The sequence below is a fragment of the Primulina huaijiensis genome, chromosome 1 (assembly GCF_012295235.1).
Source record: "Primulina huaijiensis isolate GDHJ02 chromosome 1, ASM1229523v2, whole genome shotgun sequence".
Taxonomy (NCBI): domain Eukaryota; kingdom Viridiplantae; phylum Streptophyta; class Magnoliopsida; order Lamiales; family Gesneriaceae; genus Primulina; species Primulina huaijiensis.
The window spans coordinates 11939603-11959930 of NC_133306.1; the positions used below are offsets into that span (position 1 = coordinate 11939603).

The 20328-nt window shown below is 35.9% G+C and overlaps 1 protein-coding gene across 2 annotated transcripts; it reads right to left on the reverse strand.

Moving 5' to 3' along the window:
• Positions 1–740: 740 nt before the first annotated feature.
• Positions 741–15689, reverse strand: LOC140981600 (probable serine protease EDA2). 2 transcript variants are annotated; one of them, XM_073448026.1, is made up of 12 exons: positions 15368–15688; positions 14685–14810; positions 13695–13850; positions 8900–9082; positions 8637–8753; positions 3759–3812; positions 3610–3681; positions 2809–3011; positions 2578–2672; positions 1997–2071; positions 1093–1176; positions 741–946 (listed from the first exon to the last, which is right to left on the reverse strand). In XM_073448026.1, exons 1-12 carry the CDS (start codon positions 15548–15550, stop codon positions 831–833), a joined length of 1464 nt encoding a protein of 487 aa, XP_073304127.1. In that variant the 5' UTR covers positions 15551–15688; the 3' UTR covers positions 741–830. The 2 variants fall into 2 exon arrangements, with proteins under 2 accessions (XP_073304127.1, XP_073304132.1); XM_073448031.1 differs by lacking the exons at positions 3610–3681; positions 3759–3812 and having other exon boundaries at positions 15368–15689.
• Between the last annotated feature and the right edge of the window lie 4639 nt (positions 15690–20328).

A 20328-nucleotide genomic window follows, 5' to 3' on the forward strand; every position in this document is an offset into this window, starting at 1 on the left:
GCGCGGCACGCCGTGCTCGCAGCGTGTGGACGTTCCGCACGCCGCGCACACGCAACCGCCGCGCGTTGTGTAGAGGATCTGCACAGCGTTTGTGGGCGCAGCCGCCGCGCGCTGTGTGGATGCTCCGCACAACCTGCGCGCGCTGTGCGGACGCTCCGCAAAGCACTTTGCCCGCAGTGCACTGCCCGGAACAGTTCAGGGCAACCCCATAATTTTTTTTTTGTTTTTTGATTTCTGGAAAAATAAATTTTTTATGGTACATCAATTTTCTGAAAAATTTTCTTGTGTGATTAGAATAAATTATTCAATATGATTTAAAACCATACGATATAGAGAACTTGGATCTGATACCACTGTTGGATCTTGGTTTTCTCGTCCCCAAACACAGCGGAAGTTTTAAAAATTAATTATGTAGCTGATGAAGAAATCTATTAACACGAAGATCAAGTCCTTAATGGCAAGATTACTGGTTATTCGTATTAGTTCCGCATTTTACGCTTTCCTTTGTAAGAACCAACTTCCATATTATTCACATTTTTATATGTAAAGACACTGAATTTTTATGAATTAGACTGGTTTTAACTAGTTGCTACGAGACTTATTGTTTTAATTTTAATTGATTAACAATATCGGATGTCAACGACGCCTCGATCTCAAGGCGTGACAACTATGAATCTATAAACAAAAAAATAAGTAAATGCTATTTCAAGCAAACATTTTTTTTTTGTTTTTGATACAGCTATGCATCTGCTGAAATCATAAAACCGTGTGCTTGTCAAGTCAAAATGACCGCTGTTGTTTGTCATCTCTACTGCATTTAGCTTCATTAATTACATAAAATTTCTTCCTGAACTCTGGCACTGGGACAGCCATAAGTCGATGTGTTCAATAATATGTTGTCTTACTTTGTTTACAGCGTCTGGGGAGCTGCAATTCTTGGAATCACCTGAAAATGCGTAAGTTGTAGAAATACGGAAAAGAGGGTCACTAAAAAATATGTATAGTATGATATTTATGCAGAAGACAAATAAGAGGCTACACCCAATTAGATTATCGCAAGCATGAAAATTCAAGATCTTAAAATATGCATACCTTCGGGTAGCAGAGGAGATTGCGGGCAGCCACGCATGTCAGTTCCATGGCCACAGTTATGACATTTCATGATATATGAAGGCACTGGAATATTTTTTTAAAAAAAAAAACGAGTCAGACAACAGAAATTCGGCAAAGCCATAAGATGGTATGTGACAAAAGTTTTTCTGCCACCACATTCTTTATATGAAAGATAAAAGTCATGTTAGTCAACCATCCCATTGAATTTACCACGATTAATTAAAACATATGCGGAATTTTACAACTGCATATGTCTGGAAGGGCACGAGAAAAGAAAGTGTACTATGGATTAATTCAGAGTTTCAAGCAATCATAGTCATGGTTAACGGATCGGGATGATCCGGAACCAGTCCAGCATAATCCGGTTCAATCTGGAACCGGTTAATGTGGTTTGGCGTTGGACCGAATCAAATATTCTAAGTGAATTGAATTAAATTTTAAAACCCTTGATCGAGAACAAAATAAATGTTTGGATACATGTTGATAAAAATGTTTTGAGGTCCTACTCCTTTCTAATTCGAACAAGAATCCGGTCAAATCCTGTGCAATCCGTTTCGTTTTTACTCGGTTTTGTACTGGATTATATACTCAATCCGAGAAATCCAGAACCAATTTAATCTGGTATGTCAGATTTGGTTTGGTTCCATTACATTATAATCCAGAACTGGTTAAATCCAGTTTAATCCTGTCCGGTAACATGACTATGCAATTATCAAACTACTAAATAAATTGTTTGGAGATACGGCTCATGGACCACGAGAATCATGCTTGATGTCAGGTCTCAGGGACAGAAATTGCATTGCGCAACCACATAATTTTGGAACTGAATCACAATAGAAACACTGACGGGTAAAACCCATCAATAAATACAAAGTTGACTCACTCTCGGGTGAAGAAGTTTGTTTAGATGCATGTCGCCATGGGTCTTGCGATCCATTAGTAAAGATTATTTTTGACCCTGCCATTTAAAAATATGAGAAGCAAAGTTATGAATACACTATGATCCCATTGCAGCAATAAATATTGGAAAGTGAAATCCAATGAAATTTACGGAATGTTACAATGCTAAACTATATTCTGCTTTTATGACCAGTACGAATCGCAATAAATTCACTCAATAAGATAATACCATATTATTTCAATCGAAGAATTGTAAGGTTAATACCTACGAGTCTACGACATATAAATGGAGGAATAATTTAGAAAAAGTCGGGCATAAAACATGAGGGGTGTTAAAACTCAAAAAGAACAGATTTCTTATATTAATTTCAAAGGCATTGTTCTCCACTTCTCACACTCTTCTTTATCACATGTTCATTTCAGAAAATGAGCATGAGGTACTAGTTAGATCTCCCACAAACCTATTTATGAAGAGAATAAAAGAAAAATTTACAAAATAGCCAGAGATAAAATGGTTGAATGCTTTATTTTATTTTTTTACGATAAATGGTTGAATGCTTTTACCACCAATTCTTGTGCCTCCGTAACACAAATTTGTCGCGGAAACATCAGGATAGATACTTTCTCCAAAGACATTTTTGCAGAGATCCAAGTGGTATCTGCCATTAAATATTATTCTACTTCGTTAATGAATCTTCCTCTTCACCTCAACAATTCAAGATACTAAAGGAAACTGGGAAAAAAAGGAAAAACGTTAGAAAAATTCAGCAGATAATAAATCATGCATAAACTTACCTTGTATCAACTTTTGTGGACCTGATACTATCATTTGAAGGTGCAACCTGAAAATAGGCAACCTCTGTGCAGACTTGAAACCACCACAATCGATCAGAATCACTAGTTAATGCGGTTTCCTTCAAATGTTGTTGATCATATGTTTCAACACTGACACCAAGACCCTTTATATAGTACTCTTTCACATATGTGGCATATGCTTCCTAATATGAAAATTCAGGCAGCACAGGTTAGGAAAAAACTTCATCACTGAAAGCGAGGTAAAATAAATGGTATCAAATTTAGATTTGATTGAAAAAAAATTCCTGCACTTTCCAAAGGCAACAAACGGTATTAGGCTGGACAAAATTTGGATTAAAAGTTCCTTTAGCAAATTAGTGAAGCGAGAGAGAAAATGTCTCTCCTGAATAAGCTATCCATCACAGAAGTTCATTTAATTACAGAGTACTGAGTGACCCCTCTAAACTACTTAAATGGTTAATTTTCCAGTTCAAATTAAGGTAAGATGCCATTATTTGTGTGCTAGTGGAGATGAGTGTGTTAAGTGCAAATACTTCATATTCATTCAATGATTGCATCCAGGCACTGTTGTATGAGTAGTTGCCACCAAACAAAAATTCAGAACGTGCGCTGAAATACATCTAAATTGTTATATTTCCATGTCACCAAGCAACCATATTTAGCTTCTGAAATTAACCACTACTTTTTAAGCTCCTCTTAGGTGCATTTACTCCTGAGTAACGAATTAGCATTTTCATCACGCAGATATATGTGGCAGATAGTGATAAAAATGTTACCTACCACCAAATCCTCTCCAGCTTTCTTTGCTTCAATTAAAGGGATGCAGAGTTTATCTGGATTTCCATATTGAAACTGGAAGGGGGAAGCATGTCTTAAAGAACTGGAAAAGTAAATCTATGTGAATAACAAAGCTGTACTGTGTCACCTACTGCTGTAACTGCAGCATCCGCCAGAAAATATAGGAAATCACCTTCATTATACAGCTGAAAGGAATAGAAGTCATCATGAAATTTTCAATTCAAATGCGATCCAAGTTTAAACAGGAGATGGATATGCACTTAAAATGATTGATGAAATAAATTAGGCTTTCTAAAAAAAATATAAAATTATCTCTTCAGTTCAATGTCCAAATTCAAAATGTAATCTCACTTCCGACATAAGCACACCACTTGAGGCCTAGAACAAGCTCACATAGGGGACAATTTCTTATTCACTCAGGAAAGTCGTAGGAGAGTGGAACTCTGTGAGTAGGGAAACAGAGGTAAAGAAGCAAAAGGAAATTTATGTGGCAGATATTGTTTTCTTTCATTCCCACTTATGCTTCACACAAAATTATATCTAGCTGTGAATGATATGATCAATAGGTGATTTTCTTCTTTATCTCGTAAAACAAAATAACAAATTTTCCTGACAAAACTATCATGGTGAAAATCATGAATCATCTATAATATCATGAAAACTAAGAATGATTTCAGTGCTGTATACTTTTTCAATTTATCATAACTTAAGTGCCTTGCATCAAGTATACCACAAAATCCTTCAATAATGGTTGTTACTTGATACTAAAAGCATGACTATCTTTGAATCACCTAAAAGCACTGAGATGAAAGACAGGTGAACTAAATAATGTCTTCTCAAATAGGTTATACACCAAGTATCACTAGTCTATATAGATATCAAATAATAGTACTATTAACCTTCGTAAAACATAAATTAATTTACCTCATAATAGTTGTGACACGCTCTTAAGCACATATACAAGAAATCAAATGATGAGAAAAACATTAGAATCTTCTTCTTTGCTCTACCCACCAGTATACTAGTATACAAATCACACCTTAAAATTCACAAACTAAGAACAAAAAATACAGGTGAAAACGTGCAATTATCCACATAAAGCTTATAGCAAGACAGAACTCTCAAGATATACAAAAAGGAGGATTGTGAACATTTTGATTGAGTTCATTGATGTAAATTTACCGTTAACGTCCCAAAAAATTTGAAGGTCCACGTGAACCACATGCATACAAGTTATCAAATTTCTTAAGTATTTTAATTAATTATTTTTAATGTATTTAATGCATCATTGTGACATGAACATGTGTTTTAATTCTTGGATCATTAAGATTTCATTTAATAGGCCTTTTAGCAGTATTTCGCGTTTGAACGAAAACCGAAGACAATTAAAGAAAAGAATTTTTATTAAGTAATTATTTTTAATTATTTAATATATGGTGTAAATATGTATGATTTTCGAAAATGGGCCTTGTTAAGGTATTTTTACTCAACGAGCCATATTTTAAACCGGTACGAAAAATTTAGCAAGTCGGAAGACTTTTTGAGGGTTCGGACAATATTTTCAAAAACGTACCTAAACGATATATTTTTCGGGAGTGTTTTTGGGCTTAATGAGATTATTTTACTGCTGGGTCTAAAATCCTTTTAATCTCTTTATTTTTAAGGGGCCCATTAACACTAATTATTTTATTAAAACCTACACCCAAACCCTAACCTAATCTCCCTACACTTCGGCCGCCCCACCCCTTGCTTCGAAGAATTTTCAAAAAACTCAGCAGCCTCCTTCGAAAATTCTCCCAAGTTTGCAAAGAAATCCTTCCCCGCCTCTCCGGTGCAAGTTCTACGCGAACGTCTCTATGGTTTCGAGCGTATAAACACAAAGGCACGCCCTAAATCTCATTTTTCTCATCATTCACATCATTATATGCTGATTTGTGTGTTTATGCATGAGAAACTATTAGATCTATTATGTTGCATCGTTTTTGCATAGTTTTGTTACAAAATATGCATATGTTTGACATGTACTCATGTTTTTCCATGGCTTCCTTGCAAGGGCTGCTAGATCTAGGTTTTCAAGGGACTAAACAAGTCGAGATCTATGGTTGATAAGGTGGAGAGGGCGTCGGTTCAGGTTTAGAGGGAAGGGGCCGACTGTATGCTTCTAGATCTAGGGTTTCCGTGGCTAGATCGGGAGAAATGGAAAGTGCAGCCATGCATGGCTTGGTTCCACCCGTGGACCAGACCGTAGTGGGTCCGTGACAGGGCTGGGAAGGGGCCGTGAGCAGCTGGACGTGAGGGTAGAGGTGACGGGAAGGAAAAAGGGCTAGTCGGGTCACTATTTACCAAGATCGAGCAATGCGTGTGCATGGAGCTGTAGGCGTGGTTAGGGTTGTCCCAGTAGGGTGTCCACGGCTCCTGACTAAGATCGAAAATTTGAGGGTTTAGCGCATTAGGGTTTGTAGGGTGCATGTGTGCAGAAATTTCCAGCAAGTGGCAGCGGGTTTTAAGGGGTTCATAAGGGCTGGATTTGGGTTGTTTAGGGGCTTTTAGGGTGTGATTAAGTTGTGGTAAAAATTTTAGAAAGTTTGAATAAGTTTCTGGTTGATTCGGGTTAAAAACGGGACCCCGGTCCAAATTTTTAAGCGAATCGTAAAAGTTACGGAACGGGGTAGAGGTTATGTCTAGGAAATGATTATAATTATGTTTTAAAGTGTTTTAAGGAGTTTGGTTGGCTTTGGGTCGAAATTTCGATGTCCTGAGGTAAAATGGTCAATTAGAGTTTCCAGGGGCAAAATGGTCATTTTGCACCCGGGTCGAGTTAGCGGTCTTAACAGCGCCCTGAACGCAAAAATTGCATGTTTTAAATGTATATGTTATCACGAACATGACTTTTTATGGAAATACGAAAAATACTTTGCATAATTGGTTTTAAGAAAATGTACGTATATGCATGATTTTTATAAGTGATGAATATGATGACATGTTTTTGAAGGAAGGGAATTGGTTGTGACTAATACGAACACGAACACGAACTTGAACATGTAAGGCCAAGGCTCAGTGGATGGGTAAAACTGTCGCTGATATGGATCCATCGATTAGAGCTGATACGTAAGTCACAACTAATGATCTGAATTCAATTAAAGAAAATGAACACGTATATGTTGATATGATGAGATATGTTATGGACACGTTATGCTTTGACATGCTATGTTTAAGTTCATGCTTAAGATCATTAAATATATGTTCATTACAGTATTTTTCATTGTTGCATGTTATGTATATGTACTTGTTATAACGATTCAGGTGTGTTTTAGACTCAATAGGTGTGAATGATGAAGGTGAACACGCTGAGTTTGAGACTGGAGGCGCCGAAAACTGAGTAGGCTGAGCTGGGAGTGTGCACGATGACCCGAGGACCTTGCATATTTGCGCACTATATGTTTATGGGTCATAGATGAACATTGTTTTTTTATACATTTTATATCTTTTTATTCGTTGATGATACGACAGGCTTTGATTGTTGCGTTTGAGTTCTTTTCAAACAGTAGTCAAGGAATTTGATGATATTTAGGATTTATTTAACTGCAGTTATTTTTATTCAGTGATTGAATAACTTTTTAATACGCATGGTGGACTGTTTTCATTCACATGCAAGTGTATGAGCATTTTCAAAACTAGCTTGCAAAAAAAAAAAAATTATATCAGTATTTTAGTAGTAGACGTTTCATTTACTTTGAAACTCGAAAGTGTTTTTCAAATTTTCATTCAACATATGATAAACTAGTGATACAAAACTATAGATTGTCCTTTTGTTGCACACCATAGATTAGGGGGAATATCTACTGCAGATTTTCAGAGCTTTACCACATTTTAGCAGTTAAAATACAAATACCACAGTTCTTAGTTTACTATTCTAATTTATGCAAATTATTCTTCAAACATTATCGTTTTCTCTAAGCGTATGTAATCTACTGGACATTTAAGAAGTAAAAAGAATAGGAAGTATAAAGAAGCAACAAAAAATGATAAAAATTATCATTACTTCTTATGTACAATCATTTTCTCAGTGGTTGAGCAAATCACTCAAGTGCACACAAATAGAAAAAGGATCGTACTTATATTTTAACAAATTTCTACCTTGTGTATCTTAGAAAATCTAATAGTACGTTTATATTTATTTCTGGCCCCCTTGTCCATTTACAGAAAATAAAACCAAAAATCATACTTTTTCTTCTTCCGAAACATATTTTCCCTCTTTTTTTACATCTCCCAACTCCCAACAATATCATTACTTTTTTTGAACATGTTTTACCGTTCTTAAATACATGTAATCCTTACCAACAGCCCTAGTGGTGTAGTGGAGTAAACCTCTCCCAGGGGACTTCAATTTTTAAAACGCTATTTTAAAATTTATTTTAAAATTGAAAGCTTAATTGACCATGTTTGATATAATCAACACCATAAAATCATTTCAAGAATAATATTGAACTGACACTACCAACTTATAAAAGAAAATCGATTTTTCACAAAGATATGCACCTGCGTACCAATAAATTTAGAATATAAAAATTAAATAAATTGTACTTCTTCAGAATTGTTTCCTATTGCTTGATTTTATGATCCAAGGAGCACAAGTCCCTGTCTTCATTACGGAATATAGGCAAAAAATTCTAAGCACTTGTCAAAACTCAATTTCTACAAGAGAATGAAAAAAATCTTTCTGAACAAGAAAATTAGAGATAAACCATACATCTAGATCTAAATTTTGTAGCAGTTGGATTCACGTTTTCAGCACGCTGAATACAACTCATGTGGAATATGCCTTTACCTAAAAGATAAAGAATAAACTTGTCTCCTCCTTTAAAAAAGCAGAAAAAGTATCTATGGTAAACAAAATGCTCTGCAGTTTACCAAGTATTTGCAACATAATATACCACGTACCATGTGAACATCAAATCTAGGTGTAATTTTCTTCTATATCCCATAACGAAAGAAGAAAGATTTTGTACCTCCGCAGCTCCGAACAATGTCCTTAGTGCTTTGTCATTAGCTCCAAGCCTCTGATCAACAAGATGAGTAATTTCTTGCAACACAGATTTGCATTCAGGACCTGCAGATTCACCGATCTGCACAAGTGTATCTAGGGTAAGACACTTTGACTAATAATATTATAATTATAATTATCAAAATTTGAAAGGAAAACTCATCAAGCACAGAACTGATTTGAAGGAAAGATCAGGAAGCATGGACCAACAGAAAAATTTCCTTTCACCTGCTTATCAAATTCTGTAAAGTTGTAAACTGCAAGAACTACAGCAGAACTTGCAAGACTTCCACAAGTAAGGTGCGGAAACTTTATGCGAAACCATGCACTCAGGGCTCCAGCATATGATACACCAAAGACGAACCATGGATTATCCATATTTGATCTATTTAGTTTTACGTTTAAAGATTCCTGTTAAATAAAGAAAAACGGACAATAAACAATCATAGTGTATACTTAGTAAGAGTCTAAAAGACAGTCCACTTTTTCTTAAAATGAGGAATTATACATTTCAAATGAGACATAACTATCAATTTAACTGACAGATTTACGCATTGATATTTTAGCATTAGAACTTGGAAGATCAATATTTGAGAGTATATCAGTAAGATTTGATTCATACCTCCTCAGCATCCAACACAAACAGAAGCCAAATATTAAACATTTTACAATTCAATAGTACAAAAAATTTTCCCAGTGAAAAGTTGCATAAAACAAAACCTTTTACATACACCGAAAAAACACACACGATCAGGGGAGAAGGACGAACGAGAAGGATCTTGAGATTGAAGAACTTGGTACGAAGACGGAGACGCGGAATCCGGGGACGGGGAAGCAACTTTGGCTTCGTTACTATCGTTCTTTTCTTCTTAAATTCTTATATTATTGCTGAGATTTCAAGCATACTTTTTTTTATTTCTTTCACATAATGAACTAATTTTCTATTATAGAGGAATGATGTAGCTTGGGTTGAAACGATATTTATGAATTTTTTATTTATATAATTGAATTCATCTTCGTTGAATTGTAATTTTTTAATGCTTTCAATTTATTGGCCATAAATTTATTGATACTTTAATTGAAATATATCTATCCCTCGGGAGAGGGGATTGAAATTAAGACCACGAGGAAACATTGTTGGGTATTTGTATCATTTGACAGACACGTAATCCCATCGAAGTTTAGGTAAGAACGATTGTTTACACATCGTTCGTATAACGTTAGATTTTAAATAGGAATATCAAAATCAATATTAGATGGTAAATTCTATTTAACAATTGGGAAAGGAAAATAGTAATAATTAAGCGTTTGTTGCTATTAAACAGGTTGAATTCATGAGTAAAAATTTAGAAAGGAGTAATCGTCGTGGGAAAACAAGTGAAACCAAACATCTAGATCTTTTCTCTCATCGAATTCCTTGTTGTTTACTTGTGCTTGAGTTTTATTTGTTTTAGTTAATTGATTGGAAATCATTATTAATTTCTAAATAAAGTCAATATTATTTTAATTATAATACTTGATACACTGAGGTACATAGAATAAATCATCCTTGCTGTCTCGTTGCCCTTTGGAACGCTGGTTGATGGTGCCTCGTTGATTGCTATTGTCTCTACACTGCTCTCGTTCTTGTGCGCACATGGTTGACATCTCCAACTGATAATAAAGAGCTTGTTGTCGTTTCATGGCAGCTGCCATGTCCTTTGGATAACTCATCATAAAGGCTTCGAATTGTTGCTCGAATACCTTGAAATTCCGCATAACGACTGGCTGTGGTACAAATTTGTTATAGTCCCGTGTTATGGATCTTGTCGGGTGACTGTCTATTGTGAATTTGAGGCTTGTTAGGAGAGAATCTCTTGATCTCTTGGGTGTGAGGCTCGTTGGGAGAGAACCTCAGATCTCGTAAAACAAGATTTTGAATAATTCTTTTCTTATATTCTTTATTGATTCAAGCCATCGATATATAGAAGAATATAATGATTTAAAATAAAGATAACTGTAGAACCAAAATTAGTACACGTAAAACCCACGCATTTGTTTAAATTGTTAAATCATTTATTTAATTTAAAAATGATTTTTAGCGATGCATGATTTATGAAATTGCATTATTTTAATTATTTATGTTTATGCGATGCACTTTAAAATATTTTCTTGAGTTTCATGTTTCAGGCTATTATTCGATGCGGGATCGAGGAAATTAGACCCGCGACGATTTTGACGATTTTAAAATGTGATATTTTATTTTGAGTGAGGATTGGACATTTTAAATGACATATTTAGTTTTAGCATTTTAAACCCTAATTTAAGCATTAAGTGAATTTTCAAGATTTTAAACTTTTAAGTCTATCAAGTGTGTATTTTATTTTAATCAAGGGATTTGTTAAATTAGTGTGGATTAACATTTAATTAGTTTATTAATTATTAATTAAACAAAATTTTATTACCCCTAATTAAACACACACACGTTTCACTTACACACAAAACGCACGCACACACACACTTTTACACACACCACACACGATTAGACACACACACATTTCATTTCATTCCATTTCATTTCTTGTGAGAGAGGAGGCTAGGGTTCTTAGAGTTTTCAGCAGCCACCCTTGCCTCGGTTTTATTCAGCAAAGTCACGTACATTTCTTCAAGAAAATCGTGCCACGTTCGTCCCGGATCGACCCTCGCATCTTTCCCGCTTCGGTATCGTCGTTTCAAGAGTTTTTAAAGATCAAGGCATGTATTTTCTTTTATTTCCGCATCGATCTCGTCATAGTATATGTTTTGATGTTGTTTATGCGTAAAAATTTATGTATGATGTGCAAAGTTAAAGCAAAAATTGATTGGATTGAATTTGAAACGATTTTTAGATCTCAAAACCAAATGTTGCTGTCATTTCGTGTACTGTTCATTTTCGGTTGATTTTTTGGAAAACTTTCAACATATAAAACGTAGTACTTTTCGATACCTTCAATTTGACAGCAAATTCGTAATTTTTGGACAAAAAATGAGTGAGCTATGATCGTTTTCGTGGGACTGCTCAAACTGCGTTTTTCTAAAAATGCGTTCTTGACGTGTTCTTAAAGTTTAGTTGTTGCAGGCTTCGTTAAGAACCGTCGGGTGATCGCTGCTGCGTTTAGGTATATTAAGTATGATGTTTGGATGATATTTGGTGTTTCGTTTCGTGTCGATAGGCACTTGGTTGCAATAGAAGTCGTAGGAAGCGTTTTGAGTGAAAAATTCATGTTTATGGGTTGCGTTGCGTCGTTTGTTGTGCGTCGTTGTTTTGAGAACGTTTGGGACGTTTTTATGGAGTCGAGTCAATGCCATAGCATCCCAGGATGAGTCTCGATGTGTTGGTTCACAGTCCGTATGTTGGAGTTGGGAGAATTAAGTCGCAAGTCGTTTAGTCCAGAGGACCCGACGCCCGAGCGGTAACTTCTTACCGCCCGAGCTCCACTCTCACTGTCCGAGGATAGTATTTTAGTAGACCTCGCGCTCGGGCGGTGCTGTAAGATGTTACCGCCCGAGCGCGGCACCAGCTGAGGGAAGTTTAACTTTTCTTTTAGTTTTAAATACAAATAGTGGGTCCGTGTCTTTCATTACTTGAAAAATGTTCATACTTCGTAGTAGGATTGTTTCGGGGTCGATGTCATAGTTTAGTACGATGATTAAACGAGATCAAGTCCCGAGTGATCTAGAACGTCATAACTCAATCGTTTACTTCGGTGGTGAGCACGACTATTACGTCTAAGTTATAGAAGTTAAGTGCATGGAATTGTGTTAGTATGTGCAGCAGTGGCCCTCAAGCGGGATCCAACGAATCCCTCAACGCCATGTAAGTATGTTCGACGTGCAAAAGAAAAAGTTTATGTTTTTTAGGTATGCTAAATGTCTTGTGACCAAATATGAACGGGTTTGGAAGTCGGTGAACGTGACTGAGGACCTCTCCACCCCGGTAAAGCATGACCGGGTTTAGATCAGGATTGGAAAGCGGTAAAGCATGACCAGGGACCAATCCACCCGGTAAAGCATGACCGGGGATCTCATGTATACGGTAGTGGACATCCCTACCAACCCAGTACTGTGGTTTAATCTGATCAGGCACATTTATGTATGGGTCACTTGCTTTGAAACATATCTCTACGCCAAATGATAATGTTTATGTATGTCCAAGTATGTATGATGCAAGTATGTTTATGAAAGGTTTTACGATACGATGGCACGTCTACGTTTATGTAAGTACGTTCAAGTTTCAAGTATGTACGCTCTATTTTTAATGCATGTGGTTTTATTATGTATTACTTGTTATATCCAGTTTATACATGTTGAGTCTTTAGACTCACTAGACTTGATCGATGCAAGTGTGGACGAGTATGGGGAGACAAGGGGTGGGGACCAATGAGCCGACTCGGTCTGCGCAGGAGGCTATACCCGAGGACTGCCTACATTTTAAGATCTTTATGCATGTTCCAATACTCTGATTTTTACGAAGTTGCTTTACGATGTTTGAACCAGTCTTTTTGCAAACTTGGTTTGTAATCTTTTTATTTCAAATATTTTGGACGAACAGATTATTTTATCGCAATTTGAATGTTAATTATTTATTTAAGAAAATTTTTATTTTTCTGCAAATTTTAAGTAGTTCAATATTACGGTACGTTACAATAACCATATCCTAACCTAAAATAAAAGGATAATCATATCCTAAAAGATAATTATATCCTGACTTACAATCTTTTGTGAATCATCTCATTTATTCAAACTAAACTCGAATAAATATAATTATTAAATCAAAGATATCAGGCATCAGAATTCAATAAAATATATGAGTAAGTTCCTAATTCAATAGCAATAGCTCAATCATATATTTGAAAATTACATCTTGCTGCAGTTGGTTATCGCGTGTAAGACACATGACACCTTCCAACTGTATATTTAATTTAGTAAGGAAACTAACAATCATATGTCAAGGTCATAAGTTTATGGTGTGGATCAGATGTGAAAAAATTAGTTTGTAACTTGCCTGATAATAGTGCCTGAAAGAAGCCAAATCAAAAAGAGCTTGTTTCGATGAAAGATATCTCAAATTTTTTGTGGTCAATGATTTAAAAGGCGAACTCTTTCCATAGTACCGATGTTCAAGAGAAACCAAAGCTGCACCAAACTTCTTGGCCAAGACCTGTTAGATTACAAGATTCATAAATATAGATACAATCAAAGAAATATTAGTAAGATATCACAAAAAAGCGAGTAAGATACATTCAAAAATTTCAGTCACTTAAAACATGTCCATCTCCAGCGTCCTAAGTCATATTTTGACCATCATCATGCAAACTGAAAAGTTTCTCCTTAAGTGTCAGCAAGAATATCTAACCATTTAGTTATTGTTAAAAGAAGTAAACGGCACAAGAGTGAGAAAAAATATAATTGTATACCTTATTTACAAGTCTGATTGGAAAAATATTAAAAGAAGAGAACCTTAATCTGAGATCCCTACATTTATGCATTGGTGATCCCTCACATTATATAAACTCCTGTAGAATTAAAGATAATTATAAAGAATTAAAATAACAATCATATCTCCAGCACACCCCCCTGAAGCAAGTGAACGGATATTTATCATTCCTAGCTTGCATAACTAGGTTCTATCTTTGAGTAACTCATCTTTATGACTTACCCAAATGATCGAGTCTAAGAGTCATAAAAGTTTATAGATGTATGTAATCAATAACCTCCAGTCTATAGTTTGTTGATGCAAGTACTTCTTCGATGGCTAAATCTATACATGAAGGGCTCAAACTTGCCTCAAACAACTTTAGCCCTTGTTTTAAGAATTTGGTTTCATTTGGCCGAGACTACACATCTTTATGGCGTCAACTGTTTTCTCACAGCATGATATCTGATTTATGGTACTTTGAGATGATTAAAAAGACCATGTTTTCTTATGTATCTAAGTACCCATTTGAGTCTTCACAAGAGTGCTCATTGGATCCTACATGAAGTGTATACTTACACCCAAATAGTCATTGACTATCCCATCGCAAGCTGATTCTCCACAGATCTTCAAAAATATTGGCCCATCAGGGAGTCGAAAGTTATCAAGATATTCATAATATCGTTGTCCGAATTGGCGGCGATCCTGCATATAAAGTACCCAATCAACCTTAGTAGAGTTTCCGATTTTCTGCAACTATTCTTGTTAACTGATGTTTAAATATATCAGAACAGAATTATAAACATCATAGTTCATCGACTCTCATCAAATGGATATGTGTTGATTTACATGTAGGTCTAGGCATCTACTCCACAGAAGGCATGCTTACTTACCAATTGCAATGGATTTCTACTCAACGTGAAAATGTGGCCTACAAAAATTTCATCTGGATGAAAAACAGTCACCATACAGACACGCAAGCAAATAGAAAGGTAAACATACGAGAAAACTATTACGTCAAATATCAGCTATTACGAGTCATCACTAAATAGTAGTATCTGAATCGGAATTTAAAACAAAAATTCAGCTTAATCCAATCGAGAACAAATAGATAATAAAACATTTGCATACCACAAAAGCACAGAAATACGTCTCAGTCCCACATTTCTAATAGTTAGGGAGGTAGGTCAACACCTACAGCAATGAATGGGCATATAGAAGCAAAAAAATTCATCCATCCAAAGAGGGAGGAAAGAATTTACGTAAGGAGAGAAGTGATCAATGGTTTGATTGAACCAGAACTCTTCCTTGGTCAAGTAATTCTTGCTTTTGGACGCCGTATGCTGAAAAAGACGAGGGGAAGACGCACCGATCGATGAAACCGTTACCTTTAGAAGCAGCAATAAAATCGATGCCGCCGCTGTCCCCGGTGCCGGTTGCTTCATTTCGATTACAGAACCCACGGTTCTCGGTCGGCGTCTCCGGTACTTGAGACCTCTCTTATACGAATACACGGTAAAAGCTCCACATATCTTTCCAGCTTTATTTTATTTTTGTATTCTTTGAAGGAATTTTTGCTAAAAATACCTATGTCCAATGTTTTCTTTTCTTTTAGTCAAATATATATATATATATATATATTTTGGAATCCAGCCCTTGACAATACTTTTTTCTATTATTTTGAACTTCTTAATTCAATTTTTATACATAAATTTTTTTCTTCTTCCTATGCTTCTTCTGGGCGACCATTTCTCCATCTTCTCCCTCTACTTCATCGACCATCGACCACTCTCTCCACTCTTCTGTCGGAAAAGTCAGCTGCAAAATTCATCCATGAACTTGTTGGTCCCACGTGCGGAATTTGAGATAATAAACCCGAAAATAAAGAATAAATTGGACACCGAGATTTACGTGGAAAACCCCTAAAAATTATTAGGGTAAAAACCACGGGCAAGATGAAAAGAATTTCCACTATAATATTTTGTGGTGTACAACTCACTCACTGTGTTTCCAAAGAGAACACACACTCTCTTAATACAGGAGAACAAACACCTCACAAATATTATAGAATATTATAAGATGAGAGAAAACTCGAAGAAGGGATGATTTCAGAATGAAAGAGGGAGCTCTATTTATAGAGCCTCTTGACCGTGTGAAGACGCGTATAAAACGCGTCTTCTGTCTTCTCACGTAATTCCCGTGAAATTTGGTTGAAGATTCCTCCAACCACGTTTTCAATTTTATTTTCTCTTCAAAAAGGCAGCATGTGGTCCCTCCTCATTAATTCTTTGTCGACAGAACTTACGAGTTGAGTATTTTTTTTTTTTTGGATAAATTTCAGCTTTAATCCCTCAAAAATTGGTCGTGTAATTCTTCAGTGGCTTGTGTAATTCTTCGAAGATTCTTTCTGGTTTTGCGAAATAAGCTTTATTAAAAAAAACAGCATGGTCTTGTTTGCAAAATCAGCAAATCTTTAGTTTTTTTCAACATTGAATCTTGAATTTCGAAAATAAAATGGTGTTTAAATCTTCAAAATAATATGTTTAAATCTTTGAAATAAGTTGTTTAAATCAGAAAAATGAACATGATGTCTTATTTCTAAACTCGATTTCTGGAATACTTTATGTAAAAGTTCTAAAAAATTTCGTGTAAATCTTTGAAAAAATCTCTACAAATGTTTTAAATAAATTGCGTGAATTATAATATATCAATTTTCCGAATGAAGTTGTGGAAAAGATTCGAATAATTTCAATATAAATCATCTTCTATATTAGATGTCCAGTGCAAATCTTTCTTTAAAGTTATTGTAGCTCTAAATTTGGAGTTTATTTTTTATAAGCACAACTAACATTGAGTCATCTTCGGAAGGAAATGCTAATTTTTCATTTATTGGCGGTTGTCAATCGTAGGGCTCAAAAACCCGAACACACTAATAACATACATGAAAATTTTAATTAAAATTTAGATCATACAATATTTACAAATGAGAGGATAAGTATATGGTTATGATTGTACACAATTAGTCCTTACGACCCGAGACAACACTGAGACTCTATATGCTAGGGTTGTGCTTTGACTCGTTTACGGGCTCCAGGAGAGTCATCAGGTGACGAGATTGGTACAGTTGCGACACATATAGGAGCTAATGCATTGTAGTCGGGATTCACCGCTCACTTACGGGTGTGGATATCCTATGTGATCTGATAAAATAATAGTGCGTGGAATCTCTGGCTAGAGTATGAGATGTACTGTAAGGTCCAAAATTAAGACGACGTAACCCAACGGCATGCAAATCTAAGAAATATGAAAAAATAAGTAATTAAATGATTTAATTGATTAATTAATTATGTGTCATGCATGACTATATGTTAAATATGATTTTATTATCATCATGCATAAAATTGTATTTTTAAGGAATATTCAAGTTGTAATCGAGTAACGGAGACCGAGGGCTGAGAAACGTAAAATGTTTTTATTAAATAATTATTTTTTATTATTTAATTTATAGTTGATGTTTTTTTTTTCATATTTTTGAAAATAAATTCACAAATTTATTTAAACAAAAGTTTGTTAATATTTTATTTAAATCTTAATTAGACTAATGAGCTTAATTTAATGGCTAAATAGGCTTAAGTCTAATTAGCAAAGTAATTAACTATTTATATTATATTAAAGCACCAAAAACCCTACACCTTGCATCAAACCACACGGCCACACACTTTTAAAATTCTGAAAAACTCTCTCCCAACTCACAACACACACGGCAACCCACACACCACAAAGTTGTAGGAATTTTCGAAGGTTCAAGGTAGTAACTAGCCAAGGTTTTCTCCGTTCTTCGTAGCCAACGGTTTTTCGTGCGTTTAAAACGTAAAGACACGCCTTATATCTCCTTTTCTCGTCTATCACATCATATTATTGTTTTAAACATCGGTAATATGAAAAGCATGACTTTCATGTTGTTATTTTCGAAATATTATTCATGCACGATTTATACTTATGAATTTTGCTTCGAAATCATGTTTTATACACGTAAAGGGGCTGCCATGATGTTAAGTAAGGATCAAGCAAAGTTTTTACTGAAATTAGAGTCCTAGACACATTACAAACTCATGACAATCACACGAGAGTCAAGCTGGAAGTCTCTGTCATGGGTTTGGGGTGTTCGGGTTTCACGTGCAGGGGGCTGGTTTGGTCTTGGCTTGTGGTCGGGGCTAGCCAGGGACGTGGGTCAGTTGAGGGGTGAGCTTTAACATGGTTGGGGCTCGAGTCGTGAGGGTTGGGAGGAGTCCTACTCAACTAGGACTCCTACCCGAGAGTTGTGCGCAGACTTACGAAGCTTGTGCAGGGACGTGGGCTCGATCCAGGGATCAGGGGCTGGGCTATGGCGGGTCCTTAGGGTCCTAGGAGGGTGCGTCGCATGTTGGTTCGGGGGCTGGGGCGTCGGCTGGAGCCTACCATCCNGAAGCTTGTGCAGGGACGTGGGCTCGATCCAGGGATCAGAGGCTGGGCTATGGCGGGTCCTTAGGGTCCTAGGAGGGTGCGCCGCATGTTGGTTCGGGGGCTGGGGCGTCGGCTGGAGCCTACCATCCAAAATCGTAGAGTCCATGCATATAGGGAGTCTCGGCTGCATCTCTTTGGGATCGACAGGCTTTTTGTTCAGATTGTGGTGCGAGTCTTAGGGGTCCTAGTGGTCCATAGGGTCCTAGAGGGTCCAGGGGAGGTGTGGTCCGAAGTTGGCTCGGTGTGGCTCGTGGGAATCAAGCCATGGCTCAGGTCCAAACATTAAGGGTTAAGTAGGGTTTTAAAGGAACAAAATAAGTAGGGTTTTAAAGGAACAAAATAATTGAAACATGGCTCACGGGGGTCGTGTCATGCTTCATGAGGGCCAAACAATTATTAAAAGTCTAAGTTTTAAGTTTAGAAATTTTATTCTAAAGTTTGGGATTTTTCGGGATAAAAACACCGTCAAAACGATTAATTAAAGATTAATTGAAAAGCCTAGTTTTAAGCTAAATAAAATTATGAGAATTTTAATGTAAGCTTAAATAATTATTTGGGACATGTTAGAGTCAATGAATTCAAGAAAAAGTCAAAATTGAGGAATTTAACGTCTAGGGGTAAAACGGTCATTTTACACTGAAACTTTTGTAAAAGTCATGGCAGTGCTCTGAATGTTATTTTTATGCTATTATGATTATTTTTAAAAGTTTATGAAATGTTCATGATTGAATTATTATTTTTAAATTCCTATGGGATTTTTATGGTTTAAAGAAGACATTTAAAAGACGTGGTGCATGCTTGGTTTAAAAAAAAAATGTTATGTTATGCGTGATTTTATAAAGTGATGAGAATGTAAAACGTTGAAGGAAGTGAAGGAATTGTGACTAATTCGTTAATGTTGGAGATATCATGAGGGTGACGGTCCCAATGGGAGCCCGACGATCGTATTTCCATTATTACGAATATAAGGATATGAGGTAACAGTATGAGGTAACGGTAAGAATGAGAATATCGTGAGGGGAAAAGACCCCAGATGGAGCCCATTTATGGGAAAAGGCCCAGAGGGAGCTCCGACGATCATATTTCTATTCGATGAGTATAGGCCAGGGCCCAGTTGACTGGTGAGAGTGTTACTGGTGTCCCTCGCCGCCCAGTACTGCGGTTTCATGTAGATGGATCCATCGACTTTATAGGTTTGAGGAAAGTCACAATTAACGATCTGAATTCAACAAAGGAAAAGGAAAAATGTTTATGATCATGGAAAGTGTTTTATGTCACGTTGAGAAAAAAGGGAAATTTAAAGTTTACGTTTGCATGTCATGAAATGTTATTTTTACGTAAAAGTATTTTCACTGTTGCATGTGGTTTTATACGTATTTTTTGCTACAAAGTTTTTGGTGTGTTGAGTCTTTAGACTCACTAGGTGTGATGGATGCAGGTGAGGTTGAGGGAGGGCTTGACGGATGATTTGACTGTACTGAAGGCGCATACAACCCGAGGACCAGCGCTTCTACTTTTCCGTATTTATAATTTATGATTCATGATTTATGTTAAAGATTTTAAGACTATTTATTTATGCTTTTGAGAGGTTTAGCATGGGCTATACCTTTCAACCTTATTGCTTCTTAGGTTTGGTAAAATAGTTTACAATTTCATTTTTATGACTATTGCACTTGATTTTTAAAATGCTAGATGGATGATGTTTTATTTTAAAAGGGTA

What these genes read in the sequence shown, in the direction of transcription:
- LOC140981600 (XM_073448026.1), bottom strand. Translation starts at nt 15,550, where the DNA reads ATGAAGCAACCGGCACCGGGGACAGCGGCGGCATCGATTTTATTGCTG. An exon ending in CATTGTTCGGAGCTGCGGAG is followed by an intron (nt 3,813 to 8,636) that starts GTACAAAATCTT and finishes TATTCCTTTCAG; the next exon opens with CTGTATAATGAAGGTGATTT. An exon ending in CGGATGCTGCAGTTACAGCA is followed by an intron (nt 3,682 to 3,758) that starts GTAGGTGACACA and finishes TCCCCCTTCCAG; the next exon opens with TTTCAATATGGAAATCCAGA.